General features: G+C 47.6%; 1 protein-coding gene across 2 annotated transcripts in view; it reads left to right on the top strand.

Moving 5' to 3' along the window:
• The window catches only part of vax2 (ventral anterior homeobox 2), a 36,611-nt gene extending 25,603 nt beyond the window's left edge, over positions 1-11,008 (top strand). For both annotated transcript variants that reach the window (XM_064343773.1, XM_064343772.1), the window contains one exon: positions 7,818-11,008. In XM_064343773.1, coding sequence (XP_064199843.1) covers positions 7,818-8,279 — 462 coding nt within the window. In that variant the 3' untranslated portion in view covers positions 8,280-11,008. The remainder of the gene's footprint in view (positions 1-7,817) is intronic.
• Positions 11,009-14,950: the final 3,942 nt, after the last annotated feature.

The following is a 14,950-nucleotide window of genomic DNA, read 5'->3' as shown; positions in this document are numbered from 1 at the left end:
AGGTTTGTATTGTAAATAATGTTTAACAGGTTGCATTATTTGCCAAGCAGTCTGTGTGTCTGTGTTGCATGCTAAAATGGAGCAGCAGCAGTAATGCAGCAGCGTGAATGCAGTTTACCTGTCAGCGCAGGTGCCAGGAGGGTACACTCCTCTCTGCTTCTGTGCTTGGCTGAACTCTGCGACACCTACAGTGATGTTGGTGAGGTCCATCTGAGTGCATAGTTGGAATAGCCTGTACCCAAACCTCTGTCAAATATATAGTGAGACTATGGTATTTCTGAATCTCTCTCTCTCTCTTTCTCTCTCTCACTCTCTTTCTTTCTCTCTCTGTTCAGCAATCAGCTTGTTAACCCAAAGATCTGAGTGGTTTGCCTTCATGCAGTGGCCAGGGTAACTGTCAGCCTGTACTGTGACCCAGTGAGCTGGTACTAGGGCCCCATTTGGCCTGTACAGGCATCCCAATGTCTGGACAGGAGTCCACTATTCTGGCGCTTCTGCTCAGCAACGTAAGAGACTGCTTTTGTTTCTGCGTACTTCCTATTCTCTCTGACTTCAGATGCGATAAGAGGTTGCTGTTGGTCTGCGCTGTTGGTGAACTGCCACAGGGGGCACTGCCCAGCAGGTGCCTGCTTGGGATTATGGGAAATGAAGTCCTCTCAGTCGTGGCCCGCACGCCTAATTGCCTTATCTAAACCTCCGCATCACAGGGCGCAGAGCAGGGGACTAATAATAGGCCAAGTGCTTTCCACTAAGGCGGATTACGGGCCCATATCTACCAGCCACTTCCTAAGACAGGGTTGACCCCTGGCTGAACCTGGCGGGACATGTGTTCCAGTAGAACGGAGAATGGGGCACAGCGCAGAGCACAGCGCCCCAAAAAGGTGAGCAGGTGGAATAAGGGGGGGGCGATAACGTTGCTTGGTAACCCCAAAGCAGAGGTGTGTCCTTGTGGGTATTTATGCTGGGGGGTAAAGATGGAGGGCTGAAAGTGAAGTGCATGGCTCCTGGGCCGTCCTGATCCGTGATTGGCTGCAACGGGCCACTATGTAGTATAAAAAGGCGTAAACCTTCGACTAGGGTTCTGACAGAGATCACATGTTTGCGATCAAGGAAAAGGTCAGAGTAGGGACAAGCAGGCGGGCGGGGGGGTCACAGAAAGCTGTAGGGGTCACAGACGGTGTCGGGTGCATAAAGAGCAGGTGTTACGCACCCATCTGTTCACTACAGAATTTGACTTAACCTTCACAATCCAAGTGTTCTTACACCGCGGTCTGCCCTCTCCACAGATTACAATGTGAAAACCTAACCGGAGCCAAATATCCCAACTATTTTAATGCCTCTTTTCCGTAGTTTTCCACCGGTTACGTTTAATTCCCTGCGATGTCCGGGCTGCTTTTATCACTCGTTCCTCAGAGACTGCGCTGTTGGGCGTGAGACCCTGTCTGAATGGTACTGGCAAAGCTGTGCACCAGTTCACAATAAATGCCATACTTGTTGTTTTTATTATGCAGACCTGAAAGCGACCAGGTGGTAAACTTTAGGTTTCTGTGTGTGTATCCATGTGTGTGTATCCATGTGTGAGCGCGTGTGTGCATGCGTGTGTGTGTGCATGTGCATACGTGTCCTGGCAAGGCTAATAGAAGAAAGAGAGATAGTGTCTTGTGTGTGTGTGATGTGGAAAGGGGAATACCTATAGTGTTGAAGCAGATGTTGTTCCAGATGTGATTTGGGTGATGGTGTAGATGCAGATGTGTGTTTGAGCTAATGTACATGCAGATGTGTCTCCGGAGGTGATATTGATGTAGATCCAGGTTTATGTTTGTGCGAATGTAGGTACAGATGTGCTTTTTAATGAAATGTGTGTGTGTTCTGTATGTGTGTGCATATGCCTGTGTGTGCATGCATGTGTGTTTGTGTGTGTGTGTGTGTGTGTGTGTGTGTATGCGTACATGAATGTGTGTTTGTGTGTGTGTTTATGTGTGTGTGTGCGCGTGTGCGTGTTTATGCACATGCATTTGCATGCACGTGTCTGTCCGATCGCACGTTTCTGAATGTGTGTGAGTGCCTGCCAGTGTATAAATGTGTGGGTTGGTGGCGTGCATGTGGGCCTGTGCTAGTGCGTGTGAGCATGCGTGTGCATGTCTGGGGGAAGGTATAGCTGATCAGTACTTCACCCCCCCTCCCCCGTCCCTCGTCCCCCCTCCCCCAGTGAGAAGCAGAGCGGAGCAGATAAGACAGAGGATCCAGGTCATGTCAGATTTTTCAGTAAAATCCCTGCCCCAGCAGTGAACCCTGGATCCCATTAAACAAGCTTTATTTCCTGCAGTGTTGCTCCGCAATGCGGATTTACTCTCATATTCTCTTTTTTCATCATTTTTTTTTCACTTCATTCCAGTCGCTTCAAAACCCCGTCTCTCTGTGTAGCCGGTTTGAAAAGCTGGCTTCCATATTTGTCCTGGACCAGAGAGAGAGAGAGAGAGGGGACAAATGAGCGGGTGGCAGTGTGCAAAGGTCGGCCTCAGGGTCAGCCAGAGGTCAGCCACAGTCTGTAAGGGTCACCGGTAATGCCTTGACCCCTGGTCCCCGACGGTGATCACCTATGGCAACACGAGCACTCTATTCAGGAGAGCGTGTTCGGTACACGCTATTTACAATGGGAGGACGGAGAGAAATGGAGACTAACAGAGGAGTGGAGGCGTAGGGAGTGAAATATGGAAGCACACAGCGAAAGGTTGGTGCAAGAAACGGTGTGTTTTGCACCAAGAAAACATTAAAAGGGTTGTTTTTTTTTTAAAGGGGCATTTTGAAACTGAACCCATATTTTTAAAAGCGGCTTTCAAGACCCGTTGGCCAAATTCCTTATGGTTAAGTAATTAACCCACATGGAAAGCATAAGTCCTTCGGCTTTACGTCGTCAATACATTTAATTTAGAGAGCTATTCAGTACTGGCGCTGTGATTTTATGAGAAACATTATGGCTAAAATTTTCACCAAATAAAATTTTTAAAAAAAGACCATACAGAATACACTGGATACCTTTCTGATACATACAGAAATTCTTTAGTGTACTTCCATTTTACATGTATCTGGTGTGTCAGCATGTTGTGTCGCTTGTTGGTGCTTCGATGGTCGTTGCACGCTCTTGGTGGCTTTTAAAAGCCCTGTAATCCGGCTTGTATAATTCCCTCAGTCAAATAACCTAAGCGTTTTCAAAACATTGATAAAATCACATTATGATGTGACGGCACGTAGCCCTCCGTCCGTAGTATGGGTGCGTTTAATGTGGGATTAGAGGAGAGGAGGGGGAGGAGAGATCCGTTGATTGATATGTATTTGGGTTGCAGCTGGGAATGAGCAAGCTGTCACATTGACGGCAGCGTGGGCCGTGCGTGCGTGCTCGTGCACGCGTCGGTGCACACGTGCGCGCGTGAACGCTCGTGTCCGTGCACGTACGCGTCAGTGCACGCGCGCGTGCCTGAATGCTCGTGCACGTGTTCGTGCGGGCGCACGTGCGTGCGTCAGCGTGGGCAGGCGTGCTCCCGCGCGTGCGTCCGCGCTTCTGCGTCCGCGCTCGCCCGTTGTTGTCATATCATCGTGTATCTTTAGAAAACAAGCACCGGTGTAGATGGTGCAGATGTACTCCTGACGTCTGGAGAGGCGCTCGGCGCTGCTGGTGCTCGTCCTCGGCCGCCGCCGCACCGCCGCGCAGCCCGCCCGGGGGAGCGGAAAAGTCGGTCAGGATCGTGTGCATATTTCATTCGCACGGTCTCTCTCCGTGGCAAGCGGATCCTGACCTCGCCCCTGATCTCGGCTCTGCCTCGGCCGATCCCCACGCCCTCCCACACGCTAACCTTAATTACACGTCAAACAAGGTCAGTGCAAGTTCACTGCACTTTAACCTGCCTCCTCTGTCATGCATCATGGATACAGACAGTGTGTGTGTGTGTGTGTGTGTGTGAGATTGTGTGTACAATTGTGGGCGTGTGTGTATATGTGTGTGTTTGGTGTGCGTGTTTTAAGAATCTGCATTCTTATTCATTTCATAGGTTTAATGATTTTCCATGGCCCCCAAAATTGATCATAACTTTTCCCCCAATGGTCTCTGCATGGATACCCCATTATTTACAATAATGTTCTTTGGGGTAGGGTGCTCCTGTCTGGGGGAAATGGCAGTGGTTTAGCAGATGCTCTTATCCAGTGCCAGTATGAATGGTGAAGCTATGGATGCATAATGCCTGTTCGTGCACTGTGATGCTTTATGGGTTACAGACTATTTGCCCTCCAGTAATGTCCAACCATCGCACCCTCATCAGATCCTCATTGCCCCTTGGCATAATTCCCCACTGTCTGGACCCCCTCCCACAAGGAGTGGGGGGATGGTAACCACACGCGGCCGGCAAGGGGGGGAAAAGAGTCACAGCTGGCCAATCAAAACAAATGGCAGCTTATCAAAACGCATCTTAGACAAGTCAGAAACGCATACCGGCCAATCAAAAGGCATCACAGACACATCACAGTCAAAGTGTGTGCCAGCCAACCAGAAGGCAGGACAGCCATTCAATATGCACACGCTGGCATTAACCGTTTCACTGCTGTATCCGCTCCTCATTGTCATGCGCATCTTAACCCACCCCTACCCCCCCCCCCCCCCCCCCGCTGACTGTAGCATGCAGGCAGTGAATCGCCATGACAGTGCTGTGGTGATCTATCTGCAGTGCTTTCGTTCCCACTACAACGGGTACGACTACGGGGTGACCCCCTGCAGAGAAAATGCTGAGGACCCCAGACACCCTACACACATCCCTCCAGCCCCTGTGAGATACGGTTACTGCTAAGTGGGGAAACAGACATGATTGGAAAGCAAGAGACATACGCGCAGAGGATTGTACAAAGGATAGAAATGTTTGTATTTGACTGGACAAAGGATAAAATTGCTTGTAGATGATTGGACGAAGGATAGAATTGCTTGTAGAGGATTGGACGAGGGATAGAAATGTATGTCCAGGATTGGATAAAGGATGGAGGTGCTTGTACATGTGGCTACTGGGGAGCTCACTCAGGAATAGCGCCATGGTCTCGGATCAAATCCGACCCGTGCCTGTGCTGACTGCGTTCAGCAGCCCTACAGGAGCGCCGCTTAATTGGCTTTGCGTTGCTCGGGGATATGGGAGGGAAACAGTCGGTAGGGATATGTAGCTCGAGCGAATCCTGCTGGTCGTCCAGACTCCTGTGGCTAACGGTCTCTGCATGTGCGTGTGAACGGGTCTTCTTCTCCCCTGCTCTTGCGGCAGTGGTGTGAAAAGGAGCAGCTGGCTAACAGGCACGTTTCACAGTAGAACCGCAAATCTTCGGCAGAATTGCACATTCCAAATTCGGGTGGGAATGGAGATTCCAAATTTATTTTAAACTAAACAAAACAATTTCTGCTTCATAGGAGCAACCTGTGGCAGCTTGGTGTTTTTCACTGCAAAAAATAGTCTGTCGTAACCAATCTTTTAGTCTTGTAATGAGACTTAAAATCTTATTTTTTAGGAAGTATTAGCTTATTTTAGGTTACTCTTTGCTTGACAAGTGAAATTGCCTTACCCCATTGGTAAATCTTGCCAGGAGTCAAACTATAATAGTCTGATCTCATTGGCAATCTTTTTGTCTTATTTTGCAAAAAAATTTAATTTTCGACTTTTTTTTCTGGCCGACACATGGCATGTTGCAAGCCGTCGCATTGGCGAAATGATGTTTTCGTCATGGATAATGATGCGCCTCAGCCCTTCGGCTCCAAAGTGGGAGGGGAGAGACTGCTGGGGGTGTGTCCGTCAATATTGCTTAGTGCAGTGCAATTTTGGTGAAGCTCAGTCATTTTTAGGTGTGTCTAGTCATTAGCATCATTCACCACCCGTCAGCACAGGCCAGATCTATGGCAGGCCATTGCACAGCAGATTGCTCATTTTGGGGCTTTTCCATGCAATGCGCACTGTGAAGCCTATTCAAAAGGCAATCAATGGTTTTCGTGGATCATATGCTGTCCAATTTGACTTCAGTATAAATTGCAGAAGTAGGAAAAATGCATACTTTGCATTTAGTGTTTTTTTGTGTATAATTTTAATATTTATTTCCTGTACTTTTTAAAATTGCTTATGGCTCTTCTTACATCTTTTTGTGTTTTCTCATTATTTCTTAGTTATCACATAGTGTGTTTAAGCTATTTAGCTACAGGTTCAATTGGGAAATTCTGATGGAAGACAATTCAAACAGATTCAAATGAATTTCTTATTCGTATGAACTCAAATTTAGAAAAAACTGACACCTCAACTTTGCACCTCCTGCAAAAGACTGTCTGGCAAGAATCTGATTAGTATATCCTCATCATCTATTGTATTGACTCCATTGACATTTTCAGAACACCAGGACACGGGGCTCTTAAAGGGAATGAAAAGAGGTCATTTGATTGGCAATGATTGAATCCTTATGAAACACACCCACCGCTAAATTATTCAGGCTAATCCATCCCAACTGCGCTGCACACTTTAAGCTGTGTGCTGCTCACAACTGGTGACGAAAATACCAACATTCACTGGGCACGCCCATTGCGCCCACGCGCCACGCCGCGCCCATGCACCGTGCAACTTTAATTCAGAAAAAAACGGCCCTTTTAGTCTAAACATAGGACAAAATACTATTAAGTTTGTTTTATTTTTTTGCTTTTGCATACGCCGAGCAGGATGAGGCTAGTTTCATCCTGTTGTTGAACACAGCCGTCCTCCAGTGCCAAGTCTGCCGCTCAACACTGCGGACCAGGCTAAGCGGTCGTGCTTTGCTTAAGGGAAGCGTAGGAGCTTTGTCTGGGCGTTCGCACCTGAGACCGTGTGCAGTGCACGACCGTGTGTTTTACCCCGGAACAGTCGCTGGTGTCCGTCTTAGAACGCTAGGCTAGAGAAGGCACACGGTCAGACCAGGAACTAAGCGAACGGCCATCCACACGTGGATTAAACATGGACAACCGTAATACAATAGTTTGAAGCGGATAGCAGCTAGTTGGGGGGGAAATAATCATGCTGGGGAATTAAAAAACTGATAGCTTGAGCTTTGCTGGGTCGGAGGTCGGAGGTCGGCCACATTGCCGTGGGTCGACTCGGTCGGGTTTGTAATGTCAGGACAGATGCTATTAAGCACAAAGCCGCTGAAGGCTGATGGCGGTAAACACTAAATGGAATGCAGGTGGGGCGAAGTCAGGTCCGCGACTGAAGCAGGGGTGCCGGTTGTCCTCACCACTATACGCCATTTAATTGAAGCCATCGTTTGTCACATTGACGGCATTCAGGGAGTAAATCAGTTTTATGATTGAAAAGCAGCAGCACATTGTGCAGGACTGCAGCTCTTAAGGCCTTGGACACATCTTTCTTTATTTGATTTTATTTATTATTAATTTGTTGACACCCTTCTCCAGGGTGATGGACACAGCTTAATTATTTATTTTTTTGCATTCTACTCATTGAAAGGCTAGATGCTGTACTGAAGCGATTCCGGGTGCGTACTTTGCGCTACAACAGCAGCGCTCCATCCGGGATTTGAACCTCCAACCGCAGTTACAGGCCCTGTCCACGATTATGCTACTTTTTGGCTGGACCGCAACAGCGGGGCCAGTCCTATAAACGCGAATGTCTGTGACTGAGTGAGTGATGAAGTTACACCGTTGGTCGGCCGAGTTATGAAGTTACGCCATTTGGTCATCCGGTCCAGCCATATACTAGGTTTTGACCTGGTCTTGTTTAATCTGCTTCACTTCCCCTCCCTCCCTCCCTCCCTTCCTCTTCTTGCAGGTTAAGGTCTGGTTCCAGAACCGCCGCACCAAGCAGAAGAAGGACCAGACCAAGGACACGGACAAGCGCGCCTCGTCCACCTCCGAGTCCCTGGCCACCTGCAACATCCTGCGGCTGCTGGAGCAGGGCAGGCTCCTGTCGGTCCCCGTGCCCCCCAACCCGCTCCTGGCCCCCCGCGCGGGGAACGGCTCCATCCTGGCCAACCCCAGCGGCTCCTCCCCCGGCGTGAGCAGCACGCCGCCCGGCGGGGGCGGGGGCGGGGCCTTCGGGCTCTCGCTGCCCCCCCTGGGAACCCCGCCCTCGCCCCGCCTGGCCGCGCCCCCTCTCTGCTTCTCCATGCCGCTGCTGGGCGGCAGCCAGGACCTGCCCTCGGGGTACGGGTGCGGCTCCTCGGCCTTCGAGCCGTACTCACGGATTGAGAGGAAGGAGGCGGAACTGAACGCAAAGAAGAGCGCGTCCTAAGGAGCCACGCCCACCTCCCCCAAACCCCGCCCCCGGCCCGCCCCTCCACCTGCTGCCTGTGTTGCTGAGAGGGAGGGGGGAGAGCCAGGAGGGAGGAGTGCTGGACTGTGGTCCTGCTTGCCCCACCCTGACCCAGCCACACACACACACACACTCACACACCTACAAACACGCACACTCAAATACACACTCACACGCACACACACGTACGGACGCACGGACGCTCGCGCATACATGTGCGCACACGTGCACGCACACACACATGCGTACGCACACACGCACTCGGTACATATGGACAGGCACTCACAGGTGCACACGCACGCATACACACACACAGGGTCCAGAACACGAGGTGTTACTGGGGAAGCTGCAGAACAGCCTGCTGTCTGTTTTTGAAGTGATGTCTGTATGTGTTGTGAGGAAGGTGGTTTGGTGTGTTTTTTTTTTTCATTTTGTTTCTTAAGAAACTCATTCCTCAACATTCTTTGAAATAGTCTTCACTCTGCCTGTGCCCGTGGTTGGTGTTTTCCTTTTCTCGGCTGTCTTTTTCATCTTTCTGAATCTCTGCAAAGCTAGGATGCAGGGCTCAAAGACCTCTCAGAGGAAGAGAATTGTCTGTATCTCAGTGATAGCCTCGCATTAATAACCTTATTGTTCTTACGCTATACAATGGCGCTGAACCCAGGTATCATAAAGTAATGGCAGAGAAGAGGAAACTAAGTCCTTCATAAGAACACATTATTCCCAGGGTACACGCTGACCTGGAGCAAAAACTGCAGTCTTTCCCTCTGCTAAGTTTGTCTGTTTGTTTTTGTGTGTGTGTTTGTGTGCGTGTGTGTGCAAGTGCGTGTGTGTGCGTACTTGCATGCGTGTTTGTGTCTTTGTTGTTGTTGTAGTATCATAACCCATAAAATGTCACTGAAAATCAGGGTACACGAGTAATGACCACCAGGACTTCATTACCCAGGTTTCCTTGTGCTTATGTGGAGCTATCTCCTCACTGAAAGGCAGTTCTGTATGGGGGAGGGGGGTGGAATATTTCCGATTAATCGGGAAATACAGATTTTTCCGACAGTTAAATGTCTATGGTTCCACTTTTGTTAGGGTTTATTGCTGAACCTTCTGTCCTGCTATCAGCGGACAGAGTACAGAAAGGTTGTGATACTCGTGACGTGATACCCACGTGCCCCACCTCTGGCTGAGACGTGTGCGTTTTGAAGATCCTGATTAATCGGGAAAATCAAACCCCTGAACCTTTGACTCCCCTGTCCTTCCGCCATCGTGTAAGAAAGGACTGATATTCCTGCTGGCCCAGACACACACCGCTAAAACATCAGGTCAACATTGTGCCCCTTTCAAAACCCGTCCCCAAATGACCATGACAGCCTATAATGTTGGCCATTCTGCATTTTTGTCTCTGTATACTAGTAGTTTTTGGTCTGTATTTAGCACATTGAAACCAATGGCAGCATTTCCGTGCACTTTGTCAGTTGCGTACTGTATTTGGTCCGTCATTTCATTGCGAGTCACAAAGCTGCTCTTTGCTTTGGCACATGCCGTGCATATACTCCGAAAATCCGGCAATTCAATTTTGTCCCCTGTAGGGGACACGAGTCTCTGGTCTTAATTTCAAGAACCATATTTTTTACTATTCTGAAGCCTACACAGTACAAGGGACACTCAATAGTATAAATAATATTTTTGAAAATATTTTCACTGCAACATGTTTTTGTCATCCAAGACAGTTGTATTGTGTCCCAAAAAATGTATATACTTTTTTTTCTGCCGGTTCTCAGGAGGATATGCTGTCACATCACTTCTGATCACAACACACTCACAACGTGCCACATTGTGATACAGGGCAGTATCATGATTCTTGTCGTGATACTGATTCTCGTCATGATCCTGCTCTGCCTTTCTTACTACTATTCCTAAATCAAGGTTTTTCTAAAAAAAAAAAAATGTTCTTTTTGATGAATATTTGTGATTGTTGTTCTGAATGGAAGGTAGTATTTCTTGGTGTCCAACTTCTCCGTTGTGTTTGACCTGAAATCTTCGACGCTCACAAACTAATTTCCGTACTACAGCATGGCAACTCTTCCGCGTGTCAGACACATTTAAAGCCCACTCTCTCTCTTCTTTCTACTGTCATTAATGCACTTTACTGTCATTTATTATTTTTTCACTCTGCAGTATTAAAATGTGCTGGGTTCTACTCGGAAAGGAGCCAAGAGTAAAGGATCTTTCCCTTCCTTTTCCACTCCCAATCATAAGAAAAAGCAGTTTAAAAGCCAGTGATGGCTTTTTATTTTAGGTTAGTGGTTGAAGCATCTCCAGAACGATGGGAGAGTCTCATCCCGAGTGGTAGTTTACAGCTCCTCTCCCATTGGCTGAAGGAAAAAATAAAAAAAGTGAATAAGAGAAAAGGTCTGATTAATGCACTTTTTAACCTGAATCTCAGTGTGAGAAGAGGCTGAGCGCCGTCAGTGAGACTGCAGAGCCGCTCTGAGCTGGCTCCTTTTGGGTTCGGCTTGGTGGTTTATGTCCTGTGCGTTCGCTTGTTCTGTTTGTGCTGTCCGTCCGGTTGCTTTACCCCCATGTTCTTTGGTGTCCCGTTCTGCAAAGTGTTGGGGTTATACTGACAGGAGTATGACTTTCAGTGACATCAAAGACATCAGTGTCTTCTCTGCATTTCAGCTTACCCCCCACCCCCACCACCCCCACCCCACCGCACCCTCTAGTCAAGGTCTGTACTCTCCATTCAAGCCTCTGCACCTAATTGCAGCCAATACCAAATACGAATAAGGATTTTTCAATGTCATTCGCTAAAGCCACAATAGGCCACCGCGATTGGCGTGAGCCCCCCCCCCCCCCAAGTCATATCGGAGCGAAGGCTGTAGCACCCCACGGGTCCCCGCTGCGATACGGCGGGTCCCATCGCCATAGAAACAGTCGTGGTCTCCTCTTCGTGCCATGGCCGAGCTGTGCCGTTGTTCAACAGTATGTTTGATTACACAAGCAGTATCCATAATGCAAGCGCCCCGCTATGAAATATTGAAGCTAAGAGGGACGAGCGATGACTCGTATCTCCATGGAAGCCCTTACATTTTGCTTTTCTTAACTTATACAACTTTCCAGCCCCCAGTACGCTTTTTTTAATGTTCTTTGCACATGAGAAGGGTTAAGCGGTCTTGGGTGTTTCCCTTGCACTGACTTTGATATACAGCACAGGACCGGTCATCTTTCCTGCGAGACGAGATCATGTGCATTAGACAGCAGGTTTCAGACCTTGCACTAGGCTTTGAGTTACTCTTTCAGCTAAGCAGAGCACTCCCTATCCTGACTACCTACCTGTATACCTGCATGCGCTCTCATCTGAAGCTGCTTGCTTGTATTTGTATTCGCAGAGGCACACTGCACGCCACACGATTTGCACACAACAACGGAACTGAATATGAGTGGGTGGAGAGGTCCTTTTTCTCGGCGAGATATGGAACGGAACAGAGATTCTCTTTCTCAGAGAGATATGGAACAGGACAGAGGTCGTCTTTCTGAGTGACATATGGAACAGAATAGAGATTCTCTTTCTCAGAGAGATATGGAACAGGACAGAGATCCTCCTTCTTAGTGTGATATGGAACAGAATAGAGATCCTCTTTCTCAGTGAGATATGATACAGAACAGAGATCCTCTTTCTCAGTGAGATCTGTAACAGAACAGAGATCCTCCTTCTCAGTGTGATATGGAACTGGACAGAGATCCTCTTTCACAGTGAAATATGTAACAGAACAGAGATCCTACATCTCAGTGAGATATGGAACAGGACTGTGATCCTCCTTTTTCTCAGAGAATTATGGAACATGACTTCCAACAACAACACTGAGGGAAGGGGGGGTAAGCACAAGGGGGCCTTTGGTTCCTTTTGCCAGTTCTCTTTCTCTCTAGCTGTCTCATGTTCTTTCTCCTTCCCCATGATCCTAGATCCTTTTTCCTCTCTGATCCATGCACATGCCTCTGTTTTGGCTTGCATGGAACAACTTTGAGGATTTCCTTTTCTGCGAGAGTAAAAGTCAGGATCTCTTTGTGATTCTTCTTCTGTACTCTTCCTCTTCCTCCTTTTTTTAAACTTGCGGTGCTACTGTATTCTTGGTTTCAGTATGGGTGGAGTCAGATGAGATTGTGTCTCGCGGTGATTTTTGGTGTTTCTTACACGCAGCCATGTTCCCATGGCAGTAACGTCCTGTGTACCTTGTCAAATTAACAGACACCAGCTACTCACAAAGTACAAACTGTATGTAAATATATAGGTCTTTGCACAGTATCTCCGTGTCAGTACCATGTGGTCTAAAGCAAAAGAAAAAAAGAAAGAATCTTTATATATGCTTTACATTTCTTTGTCTCATTAACAATTTGCACTTATTTAAAAGAGTTTTTTGTGTTCTGGTTAAGGGAGCTGTTTTCAGGCTCTGGCTGTGAAAGCCCAGATATTGTATAATATGTATATGTATTTTTCTTCATATGCATATAAATATATGTCTATGTAATTTGCTGTCTGCCTCTTTCTTTGTCTCTTATTTTTCTAAGATATTTTTGTTAACTCTTGCTGTTCCTGTACGTGGCAAATTCTGCTGATGTTTGTTACAACACTGCATTCAAAGCACAGAGAACATGGAGCACCAAAAATAGAACGTTGAAACGACCAAATGAGTTAAATGTGACTTCATATTTTTATTATTGATTTAAAGAAAATCATTTTACATGCCTCAGAATGTTTACATCATTTTTTTGTGCATGTATCTTCAAACTGTACAAAAGTAGCAAAGCAGGGTGATTTTGTTATCTAATCGAGAATGAATGGGGGGAAAACCAATCGTGAGTGGGAGAGGGGGCACCCTGTGAATATTGCACAATTAAAATGTCTTTCAAAACAAACAAAATAAAAACATTTAAAAACTGAATTCTGCGGCCCACGGATGGCTGTGGCCCTAAGTGACTGCATAAAACAGGGCTGCCCAGCACGGTTCCTGTAGATCTACCCTCCTGTAGGCTTTCACTCCAACCTTATCAAAGCACATCTCATTCAGCTGCTGAAGAGCTTGTTGAGCTGCAAATTAGTGGAATAAGGTGTGCCAAAGTATGGTTGACATGAAAACCTACAGGCTGCTAGATCTTCAAGGACAGGATTGGGCAGCCCTGGCATACCGAGTTAATGCCAGCAGCCGGCTCTGAAAAGTAGTCTCAAACAGCATGGGCATGTTAGGGTGGTCCATTGTGAGAAGGTGTCTGATGAGGGCTTTAGCTCTGTTGGATGAGAATGGAGGTAAATTAAGCAGAGGGCCAGCTGCTCCATCACATCACAACTGCCACTGTTGTAGGAAGCCCATATCCGTCGAGTGTCCAGTGAAATGGTTTCAGTTCTTATGGCGTGATTTGTTTATACCTGCCTGTGGTTGATGCCGTGTGTTTATGTGTAATGGGTGGGAATGCACTAGTTGGGGGTTGTGGGCAGGTTTTATTTTTCTCTTTTGAAAATTTGTCAATTGCTACAGTCAAGGATCGTATTCTCGGTATTATTCTGAAGATTGTAATACGTTTTCACACAGCTTCCACCTGTTTCTGGGGAGGGGCTTCCTGCTGTGATGTGTAGTCATTCCTAGTGATCGCTGCAGCAGACGTGAACAGGGATGCGCTAGTTCTGTCTGGAGTTTATTCGGAAATGGAAAAGGCTCTGGACTAAATCAAGCTATCTAGTGACTGAGGAGAGTTCCTCGATCTTTGCCAAGTTGGTCGCACGTCGCACAGACCCTGACTGAGGCCCCTTCTCCACACACCACTGTAACGTGACTGCCATTACCAAACCCCCAAGCAGCCCTCCCAAGCCCTGCTCAATGGCCCAGCAGGGATCCTCTTCACTAATTAGGGTCACTAATTGGGGGTTGGCCTGGTTGGGATCCCCTCCACACCTGCATGGTCATGTGACGCTGAGCGAGGTGCGCAGGGTCAAGGGTCAGAGGAGTGGGGAGGGGGGGGAGCTCTGGATGAGAATAGAAGGGGTGGGGGTGCAGTCTTCGAGGGGTTAATTGCAGCATGACCCCAAGATGGACGACTCGAAAGAGCCTTATAAACCCCCGCCTGCCCCCCCCACCCCCCACCCCCCCATAGCCACTTCCCTATCCACTGAAATGATGGCAGTTGTTTTGACACAGTTCACACAACTGACTGACTTCTCCACAGTCCTCTGCATTCCTGAGGCCGGGCAGATCTCCTTAGAGGGGAGTGACCCTGTGGCAGAAATCGCAAATCTCGTTAAGGAAATTTCAGCTGAGAAGACCGAGTGGCCCAGTCAGTAAAAACACTTGCCATGACTGCAGGTTGGGTCTTTGTTTTCAAGCCCAGGCTAGTCTTTAGTGGACAAAATTACCACTGCATTTGAGCACCCACAAATTGTTAAGGTTTGGGACAAACACATATTTTTTCTTGATTTGGCTCTGTGCTCCACAGTTTTAGATTTGTAATCATACAATTCACATGTGCTTGAAGTGCACATTTTCAGATTTTATTTAAGGGTATTTCTATAGACCTGTTTTCACCCTTTACACATGGCAACACTTTTTAGACATTTTGGGGCTCCATAATGTTTAATACTTTGTTGCATATCCTTTGCATGCAAT

This window comes from Anguilla rostrata, chromosome 7 (genome assembly GCF_018555375.3).
Source record: "Anguilla rostrata isolate EN2019 chromosome 7, ASM1855537v3, whole genome shotgun sequence".
Classification (NCBI taxonomy): Eukaryota; Metazoa; Chordata; class Actinopteri; order Anguilliformes; family Anguillidae; genus Anguilla; species Anguilla rostrata.
Note: the sequence above shows the minus strand (reverse complement) of the source record. Positions and strands in the feature narration are given on the sequence as shown.